The 21,272-nt window shown below is 46.7% G+C and overlaps 1 protein-coding gene across 1 annotated transcript; it reads right to left on the bottom strand.

Moving 5' to 3' along the window:
• Positions 1–7,915: 7,915 nt before the first annotated feature.
• Positions 7,916–15,213, bottom strand: LOC101708823 (alpha-1-antitrypsin-related protein-like). Its single transcript, XM_004837057.4, has 5 exons — positions 15,032–15,213; positions 12,084–12,261; positions 10,348–10,618; positions 9,037–9,184; positions 7,916–8,180 (listed from the first exon to the last, which is right to left on the bottom strand). Exons 1-5 carry the CDS (start codon positions 15,164–15,166, stop codon positions 7,980–7,982), a joined length of 933 nt encoding a protein of 310 aa, XP_004837114.2. The 5' UTR covers positions 15,167–15,213; the 3' UTR covers positions 7,916–7,979.
• Between the last annotated feature and the right edge of the window lie 6,059 nt (positions 15,214–21,272).

The following is a 21,272-nucleotide window of genomic DNA, read 5'->3' as shown; positions in this document are numbered from 1 at the left end:
CTCTTTCTTTTAATAGTACCCATCCATCCAAACACATAGATGTGACATGTCATTTCATTGTAGTTTTGATTTGCATTTCCCTACTGAGCAATGATAAGCATATTTTCATGTGTTGGTCATTTATGTGTCTTTGGAGAAATGTCATATATATGTAGAAATACATATATGCAGTTTGCTGCCTATTTCTTAATCAGGTTGTTTGGGTCTTTTGTTAATTAGTTATTAGAGTTTTTTTTTAATGTACTCTGGAAATTAACCCCTTATCAGGTATGTCATTTGCAGATATTTTCTCACATTCTGCAGATTGCCTTTTCTCTCTGTTGATTGTGTCTTTTGGTGCACTGCTTTAAATTTCGATGTAGTCCAGTTTATCTATTTTAACTTTTGTGGTCTGTGCATTTGGCGGCATATTGAAAAAAATGATTGTCAAATACAATGTCATGAAGCTTTATCCTGAGTTTTCCTCTAAGTTTTATAGCTTGAGCTCTTATATTTAGATTTTTTGATGCATTTTCAGTTAGTTTTTATATGTGATGTGTAAATGTCCAATGTCATTTTCTGGAATGTAGATATTCAGTGTTCCCAACACTCTTTGTCGAAAAGCCTGTCCTGTCCCCCAGCGAATGGTCTTAGCACCTTCAATGACAATTACCCATAAATGTGATGTTTTGTGCATTTGCCTTTATTCTAGTACCAAGCTGTTTTGATTACTGGAGCTTTGAATCAAGATATGTAAGACTTTCAACTTTGTTCTTTTTCAGACTATTGTAGCTATTTGGGGTCTCTTGATATTCCATAAGCATTTTAGGATGGGTTTTTCTATCTGCAAAAAAACAAGTGAGATTTTGACAGAGATTGCACTAATCTGTAGATTGTTTCAGGTGGTACTGACATTTTAACAATAGTTTGAGTTTTCAGTCCATGAACATGGAATTCTCTTGTAATTTTCAGTGTCAATGTCTTTTGACTCTTTGGTGAAAGTTTATTTTTCTCCTCTGATGATGTAAATGGAAATCTTAATTTCCTTTTAGAATTGTTTATTATTAATGTGTAGAAACAACTGATTTTTGTGTTGATTGTGTATCCTACACGTTATCTGAATTTGTTTATTATTTCTAACAGTTGTAGGTTAGCTGTGTGAAAGCAGATGGCCTTTCCTTTGTTCCTCATCTTGGAAAAAACCTTGCAGTTTTTCACCACTGAGTACAATGTTTCTGTGGGTTTCTCATATATGGTTTTTTAATGTTCAGACAGTTCCTAGTGCTATTTTGTTGAGTGTTTTTAAAATCATGATATGACCTTGAATTCTGTCAAATGCTTCTTGTGCATCAATTGAGACAATCATGTGTGTTTTCTTCCTGATTCTGTTACTATGGTATCTTCACTGATTGGTCTTTCTATATTAAGCAAAGATTGCATTCTAGGGATAAATCTCCCTTCCTTGTGGTGGATAGTCCTTTTAACACTGAAGTTTGTTTGCCAGTACTTTGTTGAGGATTTTTTTATCAAAGCTCAAAGTGACATCAGTTTCTAGTTTTCTTTTCTTGCATCTTTGTTTAGCTTTGCTATCAGGATAATTGTGGCTTCATAGACTGCTAGAAAGTGGCTCCTCCTCTTCAATGTTTGGAAGAATATGAAGAAATTTGGTGTGAATTCTTCTCTATTTACTTATTCAAGCTAACAAAAGTTTGTCAATTTTTTAAAAAGAACAACTCTAGGTTTTACTGAGTTTTCTCTGTTATTTTCTGTTGTTTTTACATTATCCTCTATTATTCATGTTTTCCATTAAAATACTTTTATAGATCCCCACTCTAATCTTTAAGTTAGTTTGTCCTATAGCTTTGGGTTTAGTTGGTTCTCTTCTGCCCTGGTTCTTAACGCTGTGAACAGTAGGTGGTTGATGTGAGAGTGATTTGGTTACATCCCACACACTTTGATTTGTTCTGTTTTCATATTAATTTGTCTTAAGACTTTTAAAATTTTCCTTGTGATATTTTCTTTGCCCTATTGGTTGATAGAGTGTTTAATTTCTTTGTATTTGTTGATTTTCCAGTTTTTCTTCTGCTAATTTTTTTTATTCCATCACGATCAGAAGATGTTTTTTCTTACTTCCATTTTTTTTTAATTTCAGGAGACTTGTTTTGTGGCCTAGTATGTGGCCTGCCATCGAGAAGGATCCTGTGTACTTGTGAAAATGTGTATTATGCTGTAGTCAGGTTGAGTGTTCTGCATGTTTCTTAGGTCCAACTGGTCTACAGTGTTGTTTAGGCCTCAGCTTCTTTATTGATCTTCTGTCTGATTGTTGTATTGACTATTGAAGATGGGGTATTGAGTTCTCTCACTGTTATAGCATTGCTATTTGTCCCTTCCTTTTAGTGCATGTTTACTCCCTATATTTAGGAGGTCCAATGTTTGATGCATATATATATTTATAATTGTTATTTTCCTTGGTGAATCTAATGGCGCTTGTTTTCCTATACTGTTTGAAGGAATCCGACCCCCACCATCCTGGTCTGAGCAGAGACCACATTCAATCCCTTCCCCATCCTATCCTCGCACATCTGCTACAGATATAAGAGTCAGGGTTGAATGAGGCCCAGCGAGCACAGTGTAAGCACAGTTTGCCCTGTAATTCCCAATCTTGGTCAGCCCTGCTCTTGACAAACAACACACAATGCCTTCTACACCCTCAAGCCCTGTCCCCGGGGGATTGTCAAAACTCTTTGGTACTGAATTCTCCCTCTGAAAGTCCCATTGTGATTTTTTTCTTCCCCAGCACCCCCTTTTTATGCTCACAACCCTATAAAGACTTTATATCCTGTTCAAGAGTTAGCTGGTCTAGTCTCTAGTGCCAGATCGGTCCCTCTCAGGTTTGTTCTGAAATAAACGGTCCTGCTGAGCTCGTACCTCTGTTTCTTTTCCTTTTTTCCTAACACTGTTTACATTTGCTAAAGTGAATTATATTAATGCTTGCTTTTGTGATTGCTGCTTGTTTTGGTCTTGTTTGTAAAGGGCTTTATCTACTTGAAGTGAAGAAATTTCTTGAACATTTATGTTTTGTATATTTTCATCTTTGATCCTTCCAGAGGTCTGAACATTATTTGCCTTGAATGTCAGCCTATTACACAGTAACACACTGTGCCCGTGTAAGGTGTGGACTCTACAGACGGCCCCATGTTTGGACACCTGGCTTGTCCTTGCCTTGCCAATGTCCTCTTTGACTATCTCTCTCCTACATGCCTCTAACACTCAGCTAGGTGTCCCAGTCCCCGTCTAGAGCAGTCCCTCTCCTATCATTGTTGGTTCTCTAGATCTGGAAATAACTTCATATCAGGTGAGCTACAGAGGTGGGGACATCGGTCAGGGAATCAGCAAGGTGCCAACAGATAAAACATGAAGCCATGAACTCAGATAAGAAAAAGGGAGGAGGGGATGGAAGGGGCAGCCAGGTTATCTGAGGAGTTAATGAACACACTGCTTCCTTGTTGACTGGGAATTCTGACCAGGAGATCAAGGGCAGGGGGTCCCTGGGGAAAGGGGCTCAGAGAGCAGAGGTAGGGGGAGCTCCAGACTGTCCTTTGGAATTCTGGGAAACATGCTCTGATGGGATAGAGCCAAAAGGGCCTTCTTTCTCCTCTGAAGAAGTTGGAGACAGGGAACTCAGGAGCCAAAGTCTCGGTCCTGGCTCAATCTGGGTTTTATAGGACCTGGTTGAGAAGAAAAAGGCAGAGGCCAGGACTGTCCAGGCTGCTCCTCAGCCCTCTCCAGGGAGAGGCCAGGAGACCCAGGGGTGCAGGGCCCATCCAGGCCTGGGAGGTGCCACAAGGAGGAAGAGGCATTAAGCCAGCATCCTCCCCAGTGCTCACCTGTGGGCCCACTGTGTGCTGGGAGCTGCAGGGTGAGCACTTTACCCACTCCGACTCTACCCAGAAGGATGTCTAAGGTACAGCTGCCTGTGTACAGGGCCTGGCTCTGCTGTATGAGCTGCATTGTGCCTCAGTTTCCCCGTATGGAGTGGGGACACTGAACCCTGCAGGGAGGCTCACACCACCCCTGGCTCCTCAGGCTGCTGGAGCAGGACTTACTGAGCAGCGCGTGGAGGCTGCAGGGAGGCTGTGGCTGGACTGCAACACTGACTGCGCACTCTCCCTGTGCACTCTCAGGCCTTGCGCACTTGTAGACTGTAAGAGACGTGGGCACACTCCTTTCCTTTGTGACCAGGGACACTGTGCAGGATGTGAGCTGGGCACCTCCAGAACTTGGGCTGCTGTCAACTGAGGCCCTCGCTGTCCTTCCCTGACCTGGCTTTGTCCAGTGGAACCAGCTCTAGGCCATCTGCACACCGTGGTCCTCGGTTGCAAACTGCACACGTCAGTAAGTTCTCCTTTTCATTTTCGGTCGGTATATGAGGGGACACAGGAAGCCTGCACCGCTAAGCTTAACTTTGTAATCCAGAGTCTAGGAAACCCACTACATACCAGCACTGAGGGATGCGTCCCACACAGTGGCGAATTCTTCCTCCCAAGGGACCGAGGAATCAGGTGCGGTATTCCATTTTGCAGTTAAGGAAACTGAGGCTAGAGACACCGGATGGCCTGTTTAAGTAGAGGGCTCAAGGATTCTTGTATTCTATTTTGTTATACTTCCCTTAGCATTTAAATCCTAATACCCAAATGCTGAAAGTCACCTTGGAAGTAAAAGCCAATGACATGGATACATCTCAGAGCATATTTTGAGGCTCTTAATAATTACCAACTAAAAAAAAAAGATTTTAAACTTAATGCATATTTTTAATATGGTTTGTTCACCGTGTGTGTGTGAAAATAATTTAAAAGATTATGATAAGGGCTGGACGTGTGGTTCAATGGTTGAGTGCTTGCCGAGGGTGCACATGGTTCTCGGTGCAGCCCCAGCACTACAGATGTATACATCCGGTTTCTCATTGCGTCAGATTCTCTTTGTTTGCAGATAATGCCAAATAGCAAGCACTCCTAAGGGCAGAGTTTTGACTCCTAAGGCCCGAGGCAGTGATGGGCCCTGCTCTCATCCTCTTCAGCTGACTCTCAGGGATGAGCTCCTCCTAAAACAACTTCCTGCTGGGTTCCCTCTGTCACTCCTCCCACTTGCCCTGTGCTCCCCAGATCCTGTCCAGGTGAGGACGTCTTTGAGTGGCTTTCAGGAGCTCTCGCTGCACCATTTAGGGCGGCCTGGGTTTGCTGCAGCTACAAAAACCAACTCCCGGGGTTTCATCCAGCAAAGGCTGATTCCTGGCTCCCTCTACAGGCCCCATGTGGGATGAACAGGGGACTGTGCCCTTAAAGAGTTACAGAAAAGACGCATTTGGGACAAAAGGAACTTTAATGGGAAAGATGAGAAACAAGAAGAAAACAAGAGGACGGAGGAAAGGGAGCTGGAGAAGGAGAGAGGAAAGGTGAGGTGGAGCGTTGATGGAGGATCCAATTTGTTACCACTCTGCCCCAGATCTTCTGAACTAATTCTTTTAATCATTCTTTATCTAATGTTTTCAATGCCAATGGTGATGCCAGAAACACCACTCCAGTGCCCGCTAGTACAAGCAGGGCTTCTTGGTATATGCTGGGCCTGCTGAACCTCAGTTCCCCCTCCTCAGTTGGAAATAATAAGTCCAGCCATGATCTTTGGCGTCTGGTGTTGAAGATCAAATCAGCAGCGAATATACTTTTTAGAAGTAAAGAATCAGGCAGCTCTAGGGCCCCCGGCTGTGCTGCTCACCCTCAGCGGTCCCTGTAGGTTCCCAAGGAGCCAGCTCATTCCCTCCTAGGGCTTTAGGCTGCCGGATTTGGGCGTCTCCCAAGGGGTCTCTACTCATAATGACAGACGTAAAATGACAAAATGATGGTGTCAAAGGTGACCGCGCGCAGCTTTTCAGCCTCTTTGTCTTCCCCAAGGACCCTCGGGGGTTAGTTGTACCAGGCTTCGAGTGTGCACCTTCTCCCCACACAATGCCATCTTGGGGAGTATGGAGATGTGCGCAGATTATTTGCACGGAGCTGTGGCTGCTGTGACCTCGGGCAAGGTGAGCCCTGGCAGACGGGCTGCTTGGCCACAGCGCAGCGAGACGCTGTCCTGCAGAGGCCCGGAGTGTGCGTGGCCACCAGTTCTCCTCTTGCCCCGAGGAAGCACACAGTCGTCCCTCAGTCCGGCCTGGCCCTCAGGGAAGCGGTGTGAAATGAAGGGTGAGCTTTGGAGACCCTAAATACCCTAGTCCCGTACAAGCTATGTGACCCTCAGCAAGACAACAACTTCCCAGTGCCTCAGTTTCCATATCCACGCGAGGTGGTGCAAGACCATAGCAGGCACAGCCACAGTAACAGTGCTGCCCCGGGGCCTCCGTGAGAAAGCGGGGAGAGCCAGATGCGGAGAAACGGCTCTCCCGCGCTGGTGCACGCCGGGCTGCGGTGGAGAGGGGTTTTCAGTCTCTGGGTTAAACTCGCAGGATCCATACAGTTTTCAATCCACACGGCGGATAGCTAGTCTCCTGCCCTCGGGCCAGACAACCGGTAGATGGCGCTGTGTGAAGCGGAATTCAGTCTGCAGAGCTGGCCCGAGGGTCCGTGCAGGTGCGGGTGAAGGGCGTCGTTACACAGATGAATGGGGGTGGAGGCTCCAATAGGGAAAACTGAAGACTGGACGCTTATCTGGGAAACGACTGGTACTGTTATTTAGACTGAATCACGTGAACTTGCAAGCACATGACAATTTAACCTAAAAAGTACCAATTTTATGATTCGACTTTGCACTCTGTCTCCAACACTCCGGTGAATGGGAAGCGGTGGTCCCTGGCTGATGTGCGAGGGGCGGTGCATTCAAGGTCAGGGAGGCCGGGGAGAGTCGGGGCAGCAGGCGGCTTTCCAGGCCGGTGGTCTTCTGGCGCCGCAGCCCTTCAGCAGGGCCTTGGAGCCCCTTCGGAGCAAGGCCCAACCTGGTATAGCCTATGCGTACATCACTAGGCTGGTGGCTGTCCCATGGGAAGGTTGTGTGGGGAGAGCCAGGTTCACGTGGCCCCAGGAAGAAGCCCGCCAGGAGCAGGCAGGGCGAGGCCTGGGGAGTGGCAGGTGCTGTCCTTCTTCCTCCCTAGCCTAGGAGTCCTGGTCCTGACTTCCAGAGCCGCCCACAGCACTATGACCACATGTCCAGGGAGGAGAAGGGGACATAGAGTAAGGGCTTGTGCCTGGTGGTCTTGGGGAGTTTCAGAGGGGACAGAGGCTGGACCCAGAGCCCCTCCAGCACTGAGGAGAAGGGGCTGCTCCTAACAGGAGACATGTGAGGGTCCTGGGGCAGTGATGGGGGGAGAAGAACTGAGGCCGCTGTCTCATCCAGCCCATCAGAGGAAGGGGTCCACAGACCACCTGGTTTCATCCCTGTGGGGTGTAGGAGCCAGCCCTGGTGAGATGACAAAGTGTGACGGGAAGGGGACATGCTCCACCCCCGTGTGTGGCTGGAGATGCAGCAGCTCAATGCCAGGTGGAGAGCAGGCAGCTCTGGGAGCAGCAGGAGGGGGAACAGGGTGGCGTGACCACCTTGCAGGGGGCACTACAGTCAGGACAGTGAGGGCTGTGTGTGTTGGGGGTAGATTCACTCGGGGACATGGAGGACACTTGATGGATCTGGGGGCCTCAGGCTGGCATTTGTGCCACACAGTCCCCTCATGATTTCCAGGCAGGACTGCAGACTTTGAATATAGAGGGGCCCAGGGCCTGTGGGATGAGGTACCAGCCACAGTTGGCCTTCCCAGCACAGGCTGCCCAGCACAGGACCCCACGTGTATGGGTGCAGCGACACCGGGACAGACTGTGACCTGGTCCACTCTTAACCTCAGGGTCCAAAGGGAGACTTAGACACCGGGGGAAGAATTAGTGAGTCAAACATAGGCATGGCCAGATCAAGCATCTCTTTAATGTCACCCAGGAAGGGGACCTTCCTGAGGGCTCAAGGAGGGACTAAAGCAGTTCCTGCTGTGTGGGATTCACCACTTTCCCCACAAAGAGTGGAATGTTGGTGTTTTCTCCCCTGATGAAGAGAAAGAAGGGCCTGTTGAACTTGATGGTGAAGGCCTTTGACCAGTCCCTGTCTTCCAAATCAGTATCCCATCGGGTCTCTGTCCTTTTGCCGTTGATCGTCAGCATGGCTTCATGCAGGGCCTGCACGGGAGAGAGGCAGAGGCGGGCTCTGAGGCTGGGCTGTCCCTCCCACAGGCTGGAGCAAGGCCCGAGTGGGGGCCTCTTGCAGGAGGCCTCACCAGGGCCTTTCTCCTCCTGGTGGACCTGTCCTGTCCACAGTCCCCTCCCTGAACTGTCACCCAGGAATTTCCCTCTCTCTCAGCCTTTGCCTGGCCCAGCCCGCTGTCCTCTGCTCCCTTCCTAACTCCATCTCTCATGTCTTAGCTACACCCTTCATGTGTAGAAGGGGACGGACGGCTATGTGGAGGCCAGGTCCTCCCACAAGTGTCCCCTTTCCAGTATATAGTGATGAGCTCCTGAGACAAGGACTCTGCTGGTGAACTTCTCAGTGCCCAGACCCCATGAGTGCACAGCCCACACTGGCCTACACCTGCTCCTGGTCCCCTTTAATTTCTCTGAGCCATTGGCCTCTTTGGCTGAACTCACTCACAATTCAGACCTGGTGTTTCACCAACACCTCTAAATCTCATAGATGGAAGATTCCAGAACATTCTGTGCCGTCACTGAGCCTAAGCCTCTCAGTGTAAATATGGGTCACCTGAGTCCCAAAGACCCAATGGCCCTAAAAAAGATGAGACTGAGGGTTAGTGAGGACCTCAGGGGAGGTCCCTGCTGTGGCATCAGCACTGGAAGTCACCTCCTTTATTCCATCCTCTGAACTCGTCCTTTTCTGGTTGGTTCCACGAGTCCTGGGAATGAGCTCAGCCTGGACCTTACCTGTGTCCCTTGATTCCTTACTCAGCCACATACCTGAGCAGCACCCCAAAACTCATTCTGCTCCACAGACACTGGGGACAATGTTGTTAGGGGACCTCACCGTGGAGAGTTTGATGGCTACCACCTCCGTGACCCCGGAGAGGTCAGCTTCATTGCTGAAGATCCTGGTGATGCCCAGTGTGCTCAGAGTGCTCCTCAGATCATAGGATGCAGAAATGGACAGTCTGGGGAAATGTATTCTGGCAAATCTGGCAGGCATGAGAGAAAAGGAAGGAAATCCACAGCATTTCTCATGTTCTGCTGGGACCCAGCCTGTGTCCTTTCTGGTTGTGTCTCCTATTGGTGCCCTGTCCCCTCCACAGCAGGATGAGAAGCTGCCCAGCTTTGTTGGGGTTTGATCTTCCTCTGTACCTGCTGTGGGACCATGTTGTCCTGACAGCCCCTGAGAAGCTACCTCCTTGGAGTCCTCGGCAGGTGTGTGGTGCCCTCCTGGAAGGGGATGCCATTCTGTCCTGAAGCATGTGGTCATCTCTCTCCCAGCCAGGGGCTCTGCAGGGCCTGACTCCCAGGGGATTGTGGATCAGTACAGTAGGGGCCAAGTGAAAACCATTGGTGAAGAGACAAGAGCGCCCTCACCAGGCAAAAGACTCTGCTCTGGTTCCCTTGGGGTATAGGCGAGGCTGAGTAGGCCTGTGCTGAGGCAGCAGGTCCCTGCCTGACCTTGCTCTTGTCTCAGCCCTCAGGAGGCCTGGGGGAAAACAGTAGTGACACTTCTATTCACAGTTCAACTTCACACCTGTGGACACTTTTATAATTGTTCCATAAGATGCCTAATTACATAGTGCATCTGGGCATAGGTTCGTTTCTGATGCCAAATGTGGCTACTGTGTGGTGCAGGCTTGAGGACTATTGGCTCCTGGGATCCCATAAACCACACTGAAGCAGTAACAGAGGAGCAGGGCACTCTGCAAACTGCCTTGGACTTCCCAGTGCTGGCTGTTTCTTGTTCCGGGCCTTTCCACGCAGGCTCCTATGCTCTCCACCCAGGGACAGTCCCTCCTGGATGCCTCATGCAGTTGCCACCTCTGCCTGGAGGCCACCACCTTGTTCTTTATCTTGATAAAACATGTACTATCCTTCTGGCCTCTGCCCCTGGGCACTGAATAATGGGAAGGGATATTGTCCATGGTGGGAGGGGTCTGTGCCTGCTGTCCCCTGGTCACTGACCCTTGCACTGAGCTCAACGCTAACGGAAATTAGCACTGGGTCTGGTTGGAAGCAAAAGGTCACTCCCAGGAGCTGTGAGCTAAGGGGTAGAGTCCACCTTCCCCAGCCCCATGGCCAGTCCTGAAGGGCCTTTGTCTTGACATGGCTCAGAAATCCTAGGTGGGTTCCTGCACCGGGGACTCACCTTTTGTCAGTGGTTCTGAGGATATTAGCAAAGTGTTCCTGAGTCAGTCCTCCTTCCAACTGCTGCATCTTCCCTGGGTCAGGCAGGATGAAGAAGGCCATGGCATCACCCACAGACTGCTGGACTAGCACCCAGCAGGACAGCTCCTCATCCCAGTTCAGGAAAAATATACCCAGGCGATTGACCGTGGGCACCCTGATGGTTGTCACCTCATCGACATAGAAGTCCTCTTCCACAGTGTATTCAGCCTGGAAATGAGCAGTCCATTTGCCTGGAGAGAGAGACGTCAGGCAGGGGTGGGATTAAGGTTTAGGGAATGTGTCAGAGAAATGGAGCCCTGAGTGCCCTCATGAGACACTGACCTCTGAGACTCACCCTGGTCTTCTGTAAAATGGGAGCAAAAGACAGGCACTTGCTGAAGGGCTTTTATGGAAATAATCTGAAGCAGGAGGAGACCCTGGGATTTGGATTTACTCAGGCTGATTTGGGACAAGCTGGCTGTGAAGGAGAAGCACCTTTATTTAGATTTTATATTTATTTGCTAGAGGACCAAGGATGCTAATGAAAATGACTGGCATAAGCAGAGGTCCTCCTTCTTTCCTGGAGGCTTCCTGTCCCTCACAGAGGCTGCTTCAGTCCACACTCAGGTCAAACATTCTGGGTTCTACCCCTGAGGCCTTGTCCTGCACCACGGTAAAGTGGACAGGGCCGGGCCACCTTGCCTCTGCTGTACAAGTGTGCCTCGCTTCCAGGCCATCAGGGAGGGAAGGTGATTCCGGGACCCCTGAGCCCACCTTTCTCACTGGACAGGGCTCACTGGGGCTAGAGGGGGGACAGGAATTGCCCCAAGTCAGAGCAGAGATGGGACCTCAGTTGTGCTGACTGTGACCTCGGGGCTCTGCATTGCCAGACTCTGCCCAGGAATGGGGAGACAGGGAGGGGAGCCCCAGGCCTGGCTTTGACCCCGCTTCCCTCCCTCAGGCTGTTTCCCTGGAAGCTGCCATAGAACCTGGGGCCCATGGGGTCTTGACCCTCTTGTAGCCCATAAGCAGGAGGGCAGGCTGAGGATGGAGACTTGTTGCTCAGTTCTACATGCCCTACATACTATGAAACTTGATTAATTCTTTCAACACTTGGTAACAAGGGTATGGATTTCCATCCAGACTCATGTATTGTGTAACTTGACTAATCCTTTCAAAACTGTAACAATGGTGGGGTTTTTTGTTTATGATAAGTTAAGGAAATGCTGCCTCCAATAAATAAAATTACTTTTTGAATATCAAGACTAATGAGTACTGAGGTGGGATTTGAACCCAAGTCTTTCACACTCCAGAGATGACACTTCCATGACTCTAGAGTTGTTTAAATTATGTTCCATGAAACACCATTCTCTCCACTATCTGTTCCAATTTCTATCTCTGGTTCTCTAGGTAGGAAAACATTCTGTTTCCAATGCTCCTCTCTCACTGGTATTTTCACTGTGTATTAGGACAATAAGGGCTCTAGCAAGCCCTACAGAGAAGATGGAGATGTAATTGGTGTTCACTCATCATTCGCCAGTCTTGCTGGTTCACAGAAATGGTTTCATTGTATCTGAGTAGAACATTACAGATCCCAAATTGGGATGCCCTGCCTTGTTCCACATGAGCTGTCAAGGAAAGTATAAGCAGTGGTGCTTTGAGCGCATGTTGGATTATTTCAGTGGAGCCAGCTCAGGCTGGGGGATCTCGCCTTACCATGGAGGGCAGTGTAATTCACCAGCATGAGATCTGTGTCTTCCTCCAGATCTTTGACCAAATCCACTATTTCTCCATGGGTTTCCCTCTCCACATAATTGTTGATCTGTTTGCTGGTGAATCTGGTGTCCTCGAAGCTGGTGGAGATGACTTCTGAGTGATACAGGTCTTTGACATCCTGCACAAATTTACTCATCAGCATCAGACTATCACTGACAAAGAGGCCAAGACCCGTGAGGGGAAGACAGATGTGACTGAAGACCATGAAACCAGATAAGAGAGAAAGTAGAAGGGATATCATAGGCAGGAAGTTATCTGAAGAGCAACTACATGGAGTCTGCCCTAAAAACATATGTACACGTTAGCAATTTACCATGCTAATAAATGTTTGGAAGCTAATGGCCACCACTCTGAGCACTTCTTATAATTATAAAGGCCAAAGGTAACCTGCCTTAATCTCATGATCTCTCAATAAATTTAGCAATAAAATTTTACACAAGTTTTCCTTTTCCTGATGTATACATTTTTTGGTGGACTCTGTTTATGTCTCTTTTATGGCCATAAGAAAATCAAGGGCAGTGAGTCTCTGGAGGAGTAGGAATATTTACTCAGAAACACTGAAAAAACAAGAGATAATACAAAAGATGCAGGAGGTCCTAGATGACCTTAAAAGAACAAATCCAAGAATCATGAATCTCGAAGAAAGGGTAGAGGTAGAGACTGATGATATAAAAATCATTCACACCACTGGAGGATTATAAGAAATTATTTTGAAAACTTATAGTCTAAGAAATTGGACGATGTAAAAGAAATGATCTAAAATATTCAATAGAAAAGTACATTAATAAGAAAAAAATGCAAAAAATGCTCCAAAAATTGTAAACCCCCTCCCAAAGTAGATCTCAAAGATACTTACATGTATACATTTCCAGACAAAGAACTTTTAAAACCAACAGTTAAAATGATTGATGAGATCAAAGAGCTAAGTAAGTAGCTGAATAAATAACTCACTAAGATGACCAGTACTTTTTGAGAAGATGTAACTAGCAGTTGAAAGAGTCAATCTCTAAGATGATCAATGATCTTAAAGAAGGTACAAATAAGTAGCTGAATGAATTAAGAAAGACAATCCAGGATATAAAAGACCACTTAAGTAAAGAAGTAGAAGTTATGACAAGGAATCAAGCAGAAATCCTGGAAATGAAAATCTAGAGTGTTTTGGCAATAGGTGAAATCAGTCAGAAGACAGAATATCAAGATTTGAGGATAGCCTCGATGAAGGAGAACATTTACTCAGTAACACTGAAAAACAGCAAAAGACAATAAAAGAAAGATGCAAGAAGGCTTAGATGACTTTAAAATAAGAAACTTAAAAATCATTGATTTTGAAGAAGGGGTAGAGGAAGAGACTGATTGTATAAAAAATTATTCAGCAAAATTATTGTGGAAGATTTTCCAAATCTAGAGAATGAGATGGATACCCAGGAAAATGAGGTATTTAGAACCCCAAATAGACATGATCAGAAAGAACTTCTGGATGACACATCATAGTAAAAAATCTCAAAAATTCATAACAAAGAGAGCTCTTAGCAAAAAATGACAAATTATATAATTGCAAACCCATCAAAATAACAGCAGATTTCTCAACAGAAACCCTGAGGGCCAGGAGAGCTTGGAGTGAAGCTTTTCAGTCTCTAAAAGAAAATAATCACCAACCCAGATTACCATATCCTGTGAAATTATCCTTCAAAATTTATAGAGAAACAAAGACCTTTCATGATAAAAATAAACTAAAATCTTTCATGACCACAAAACCAGGAGTGCAAAAATACTCAAGGGAATCCTTATCAGAGACAAGGAGATCAACAATACTCAAGAGTCTGAATAAAAGAATAAGTTTCATTGGGAGAGTAGTTAAACAAAAGGGAAAATTTTAAAAAGGAATCAAGCATTAAAAAAACAATACAGTGATAGGAATCAGTGTATACCTTTCAATAATAACACTCAAGGTAAATGGTTTCAACTCTCCAATCAAAAGACACAAACTGGCAGATTGGCTCGAAAAACAAAACACAATATTTCTTGCCTCCAAGAACAAACCCTATTCACATACACACACACAAAAACACAGACTGAAGACGAAAGGTACTCCAAGAAGCCAGAGGAAGAATTCAAGCAGGTGTAGCTATTCTGATTTTTCACAACGTTGACTTTGAACCAAAACTGGTCAGAAGAGACAATGTCAAGAAGGTCAATACATATTGGTAAAGGGAAAAATTCAGCAAGTAGATATACTAGTTGTAAATACATATGCACTGAATGTCAGCACATTCAAATTCATCACACAAAAACTACTTGACGTAAAAGGACAGATAGACACTAATACAGTCATAGTGGAGGACTGTAATACACCATTGTCACAAATAGAAAGGTCAACTAGACACATAACCAATAAAGAAATACAGAGGTAGCATTTGTGGTAGCATGGGCCTATAATCTCAGCAACCAAAGGTCTGTGTCCCAGCTCAGGCTGGATTCCACAGGATGACCAGGTGCAAAGACAGAGGCAGAGGACACGCCAGAGTGAGGCCAGAACTGCCCAGGCGACTCCTCAGACCTCTGCAGGGAGAGGCCAGGGGGCTCAAGGGGATGGGAGCTGTCCTGGCTGAGGATGGCACCATGAGGAGGAAGAGGCACCAAGCAGCCCCGCCCCAGTGCTCACCCTGAGGGCCTACTGTGTCCAGGGAGCTGCAGTGAGACTGTTCCTCCTCCCCGACTCTATCTGGAAGGAGGGCCCATGTGTGGCTTCTTGGGTTCAGGTCTTGGCTCTGCCAACAAGAGAGAATTTGCCTTGGTCTCTCTGTGGGGAGGGGGGTACTGAGCGAGACAGGAGGGCTCTCAGCACCCACCCTGGCAGCCCAGGCGGAGGCTGGTGGAGCAGGACTTACTGAGCAGGACGTGAAGGCCACAGGGAGGCTTGGCTGGACAAGGAGCACTGACTGTCCCTTCCACACTCTCTCATCCTGGGGATTTATAGGCCATGTAGAGGCACGGGAACTCTCAGTTCCTATGTGATCAGGCATTATTTGTGCTGTGATCAGGTGCCTCCTGGCTGTGGGCCAGTGTCCTTGTGCAATGTGCTGCTGTCGCCTGAGGCCCTCACTGTTCTTCCCTGACCTGGCTCTGTGTACAGGTCATTCATGGATGGCTGGTGCCAGACCATCTGGAGGGTGGGTGGAAGGGAGTCCTGTAGCCACCCCAGAGCCACTGCAGGGAGCTGTTGAGAGAAGACAATTAGTTTATTCATGTCAGGAGGCCAGCACAGAGCTGGCTCCATGATAACCACTAAGAATTGTCACCTGCTGCATCAGGGAGCCTGTTTCTGCCATGGACCTGCCCTGGGAAGTCTCCTATATGAAGCTGCAGTGGGTGCCATTCAGCCTCTGGAAGTAATTTGTACTGACACAGAAGGGAGATAAAAGCCAAGCACTGAGCATCACTTAAAGCATCCTTGATTTAATTGGGAAAGATCAATAATCCACAGTCCCATGAGGAGGGAGATTTCTTGAAATGTAAGAAGTGCCCTGAGCGCTCATCCTTATTACTGTCTGTTATGGCTTATATCTAGATGTTCCCCCCAAAGCCTCATGCAGTCATAAGTGAGGTTTTCCAGAGGTTGCTGGATCTAGGGTGTATGTTTCTGAGATTAAGGGTGTGTGATTACTAAATTAGTCCACTGATTGGTTTGGCATATTTCTGGGTATGGATAGTGGGAAGGTCACCCTGGGTATGGATGACACCACACAAAGGGCAGGTAGCTTGGAAAGGATAAAATGTAGAGGCTGAATGCTGCTGCTGCCGCTTCTTCACTACTTCATTGCTTTGCTGCCTTTTGCCCCCCATGAACAGTTTCTCCTCTGTGCTGCCCCTCTGCCATGCCACCTAGCCTTGGAGCCAGCCAATTATGAACTAAAACCTTTACAAACTGTGAGCTATAATACATCTTTTCTCCTTTAACTATGGATGTTGGGTATTTTGTCTCAGCAATGAGAAAGCTCACTAAAACAGATTTTCATACCAGGAGTAGGGTTGTTGCTGTGACATTACCTGGCCATGTGGCTCAAGGACTTGTGGGAAGAAGCCTTTCCAAAGGGAAGGTTTAGAGATACCAGCTAAAGAAGCAGCCCTGAAATGCTTTAAGGTGTACTTGATGGGGGATTCTCATCAGAGCTCAGAAGACCAGAATGTTGATAGAAATGCTACTGGTAAAGAGGCTCAGGAGGATTCTGTTGAGAAGAGGGACAGCAATGGCCATTGGACTCCAGATCATGTTGTTATACTTTGGCAGATAATTTGTCTGTATTTTGCAATTATCTAGAGTCTTTGCCTGAGACTGAGATTAAGGGCAGTGAACTTATTAACCTGGTGGAAGAAATTTCAATGTAGTCCAATATTGAGGTGGTGGCATGGCTACCACTGGGGGCTTTTAGCCAAATTATGTTGAGAATCAAGAGCAAAGAGCCCAGCAGAATAATTTAAAATGTTTTGAGTTTCACCAGAAAGGGAGCTCCAGTAAAGTTATGGCCTACAAAGATAGAGCAGAGGAGAAATTTGTTGCAGCAAAGGAACAGGACAGTAGACAGTAGAAAAGATAGTCTGAAGACACCACAAGAATCAGCAGAACTTCAGCCTTTGCAGCATCAAAATTGCAAAGGTGAAAGACTTTGCTTTGAGATGAGAGCCCCAGAGCACCATGTTCCAGGATGGGAGCACCCTAGAGAATTTGTTCCTCAGAATTGGATTCATAATGCTCAGAAATCCAGGGACTTGATCCCTACAGCTAAGAAACAAGGAAGTCTGGCTAACTGCTTCAGCTGGCAGTAGACTTTGGCATCATCCATGGATGCTGATTTTAGATGCATGCAGAATATGAGAGTTGTGGGGACAGGAAGCCTTCCACTCAGATTTCAGAAGAAGGCCTGGGGGCCCAGCCAGTGTGCTCTTGAGAGGGCAGTGTGTGAAGCTGTGAGTGTGAAGACAAATGTGCTGTGGAGGCTCCAGAATGTTAGAGAAGCCAGGAGCATGTATTGTTTGAGGAAAGTCACAAGGAGTTAGCAAAGCTGGCCAAAAAGAGAAGCCATGGGTGCTACAACCACTGGAAGTGCGGGAGGAGCAGAGCCACCCAAGCAAGCCCTTTGGAGTTTGCAGAATAGATTTCACTGGATGCTGGACATGGAACTATGGGATTTACTGTTCGTCCTGATGGGTTTTGATCTTGCTTTGTTCCCATTCCTTTCTCTCCCCCTCTTTGAGCCCTTTGGAATGGAAATGTCTATCTTGTGCCATGTATGTTGGAAGTGTTTAACTTTCTTTTCATTTGTACAGGGGCTCACAGCTAAGAGTTTGCCTTAAATCTTAGAAAAGACTTTAGACTTGGGCTTTTCAGCAATGCTGAAACTCTTGGGACTTTGGGAACTCTTAGAGATGGACTAGATGCCTTTGGCATAAAGGGATGTGCATGAGTATTTGGTGGGGGCAGAATGTTATGGCTTCTATCTAGATGTTCCCCCAAAGCCTCATGCAGTCATAAGTGGGGTGTTCTGGAGGTAACTAGATCTAGGTTGTGTGTTGCTGGGATTAAGGGTGTGTGATTACTAAATTAGTCCACTGATTGGTTTGGCATATTTCTGGATATAGATAATGGAAAGGCCATCCTGGGTATGGATGGCACTACCCAAAGGGCAGGGAGCTTGGAGAGGATAAAATGTAGAGGCTGGATGCTGCTGCTGCTGCTTCTTCACTGCTTCATTGTTTTGCTGTCTTTTGCCCCCCATGAACAGGTTTGCCTCTGTGATGCCCCTCTGCCATGCCACCCTGCCATGAAGTTAACCAATTATGAACTGAAATTGCTACATACTGTGAGCTACAATAAACCTTTCCTCCTTTAACTATGGTTGTTGGACGTTTTGTCTCAGTAACAAGAAAATTAACATTGGTTCTTTGTGTCAACCGAAACAGTGAACAGAGAGACTCTTATGAAAAGTGAGTTTATTTGGGAACAAGCTGAGCTTTACCATGGGGATCCTGTGTTCTCAGTAGCCATGAGCAAATTCTAGGGGGTCAAACGAGGGGAAATTGTGGAAAGAAAAGGAAGTGTATGCATAAGTTGTTTGGAAACTATGTGAACACTGTCTCCCCACCACACACCCGGGGATCAAACTCAGAACCTTGTGCTTGCCATGCAGGTGGAGTGCCACTGAGCCACATTTCCAGCCCTGAATTATTTTTTGTTTTTCACTGTCTATAGAACCTCATCATGACAGGTTGTGTCAGTCCTTAGTATGTCAGGCATGTGTTGTGGTCCAGAGGCCTGCTGTCCTTGCTGGCTCACATAAGAAGCTACATTTTGGAAACATTTCTTGTGATATTTCCTGTCATCAGGCAAATAGTGCCCAAGAGCCCTCCCCTATGGCCTTCCCAAAGCACCCCCTGTATTTTGTCAGGTTTGACACAAGTGACTCTATTTTGATTCTAACCATTTTCACACAAGACACGCACCACAGATGCACATATGTATATATACACACATACAGGCACATAGGTACAGACTCACAGATACACACACACACACACACACATTAGTATCTTGGTTCACGAACTTAATTCTTTCCATGATTCTGGTCACAAATCGAATTGGACAAGAACCAAATCAAATTTCCCCTTAAAGTCAGCATTGAACCTAACCATTGAATTTCACTGAGTTCTCATCCAGTTCAGATTGCAACCAGAACTGTGGAAAGAATTAAGATCGTGAACTGAGTCTGGGGATTTAGCTCAGTGGTTCCGGTGCCTGCCTCGCAAGTGCCAGGTCCCAAGTTCGGTCCTTGGCACACACACACACACACACACACAAAAGATTGTGAACTGAGATACCACTGTATATAGTTATAGAAACACAGGGAAGGGGTGATCCAAATATATGGTGACTTTAAATTTTGAAAATGTGTTACAATAAAAGACACATTGCCATCAATCCCCCCTCAGAATACTCCCTCCTCCCTTGAACACATTTATCCCATCATTCTTGCCACTTTCTGAAGCAGCTCTGGAAGTCCTCTTTCATGAGTGTTTTTCTGAGGTGTGGTCAAAAATACATTAAATGTGCCAAGTGCTATCCAAGAGGAAGGCAGGTTTGTAAAACACTGCAGTGTGTCCTCATGTAACTTACTCATTGCATCTGGTACCATGTGACTTCTGCCTCTTCTCTAAAAGCTAAATATTTTGAATTGATTTAGAACATCAAGGCAGCCAGCATGGCATAATTAAAGACACTTAAGAAAGAGGACTTCCTACTTTATCTGGTGTGAAAAACTAAAAGTGTAAACAAGGATCAAAATGTATAATTGATAACGTGAAATAGGAAGAAAAGGTCTAAAGGAGTAGGGGAGGTGGGAGGGGTAGGGGAAAGGAAAGAAGAGAAAAGAAAAAACATGAGAAAAGGAAAAAAATGGAAACAAAGTCTTTGTAAATAGGGAAGGGTGGAGGGGGTGAAGGGAGGGCAGGGGAAGGGGGAAAAAATAAGAGCCAAGATACGTCATGTAAGGTACCAGATCCCAATGACGAATGTAACTGTATTGTGTACCTAAAATGTACCAATAAACTTAATGGACAAGAAAGAAAAAAAGAGTACTTCCTGAGTTGCTTCAGAAAGTGGCAAGAATGCCAGGAAAAGTGTATTTGAAGAAGCAAGGGGTCGGATTTTGAGAGGCGTTAATGACAATGGGTCTTTCACTATAACAAATCCTTAAAAGTTTTAAACATTCACTGTATTTTTCAATTACATCTTTTACACAGGCAAACACAGACTCAGACACACATATAGGAACTCATAGACACAAACACTCATGCACAGACACATGCAGATACATAGTCACACACAGACACATGATGGGCCCTGTCTCGCTCTGGGCCACTCAGATACTGGAATGGGCCACTCACCTGACTCACCCTGAGAGGCCTGGGCCTGGCAGGGTGGAGCAGGCCCTGGTGACAGCATGGTCTGAGCTCAGGAGGTGAAGATCTGTGTCTTCCTCACTTAGCTGGCAAGGGCGGCCACAGTACCGCCCCCAGAACATTTCTTCTCCGCCCTGCCTGTAGTCCCAATTACTGTTTCATGGCCGTCTGGGTGTGAGCATTAACAGGACTCTTTGCACTTCCACCCATAGGGGAAATATGAGATTTAAGCTTCATTTTCCCCATCTTGCCATAGAGGAAACAGAGGCACAGAGCAATTTAGTGGACAGCCCGGGGTCACATGCTAAGTGCCTAGGAGGCAGAGCTGGGGATCTTGTACTCTTGCCACTTTGCTGTGCTGCTCTTTGCATTTTCATCCTAAAAATTTAATGCTGAGAGTTGGCCTAGAAATAAGGACAATTACATTAATAAATCTTAGAATTTATTTTAAGAGTACTGATTGTGGATTAAAATGATTTTACTTACCACGTATTTCTTACTCTGTTCTCTGTGCTCTCTGCTACAGTACCGAGATGGAATTTTTTAAAAGATTGTTATCTCTGATTGTTCATTACATCAAGTTCCCTCATCAGAGCTTTGTTTTTGGAAACGCAGCTTTGACTCCTAAGGGCGACGGCCGGCCCTGGCAGCTCTTGGTCCAGGACACAGGGGTGCAGCTGCCCTAGGCAGCCCTGCCCTGCTCTCCACCTCTCCGGTGTGACTCCACATCCCTGGCCCTGGCTCTCCCCACCCTGCTCACCCACTGTGCCGAGCTCCTCCTAACGCAGCTTTCTCCTGGGTTCCCTGGGCCACTCCTCCTGCCTGCCCCGTGCTCCCCAGATCCTGTCCAGGTGAAGATATCTTGGCGTGGCTTTCAGGAGCTCTGGCTACACATATCAGGGAGGGCTGGTTCGCTGCAGGCACAAACCTGAACTTCTGGGGTTTAATCCAGCAAAGGCTGATTTCTGGCTCCCTCTATAGGCCCCATGTGGAATGGTCAGAGGCCACTGTAAGCCTGGTAATAGAGGCCAGGCTGAAGGTGGCTTCCTCTCCTCCCGTGCCTGCTCCAAATCTTCTCACTCCAGTTCTTTTAATCAGACCTTACAGGACAATGCCAGAGGTCAGCATGATGCCCATGATACCTGGCAGAGGACCCCACTGCCATCTGAGTGCCTG

This window comes from Heterocephalus glaber, unplaced genomic scaffold, assembly GCF_053883595.1.
Source record: "Heterocephalus glaber isolate CG9 unplaced genomic scaffold, H.glaber_assembly_v1.0 deba00001608, whole genome shotgun sequence".
Lineage (NCBI taxonomy): Eukaryota > Metazoa > Chordata > Mammalia > Rodentia > Bathyergidae > Heterocephalus > Heterocephalus glaber.
Note: the sequence above shows the minus strand (reverse complement) of the source record. Positions and strands in the feature narration are given on the sequence as shown.

Coding starts and splice junctions, on each gene's coding strand:
- LOC101708823 (XM_004837057.4), bottom strand. CDS start 15,166: ATGCCTGATCACATAGGAACTGAGAGTTCCCGTGCCTCTACATGGCCT. Junction 10,619..12,083: donor GAATTACACTGCCCTCCATG/GTAAGGCGAGAT, acceptor CTCTCTCTCCAG/GCAAATGGACTGCTCATTTC. Junction 8,181..9,036: donor TAGCCATCAAACTCTCCACG/GTGAGGTCCCCT, acceptor TCTCCCGTGCAG/GCCCTGCATGAAGCCATGCT.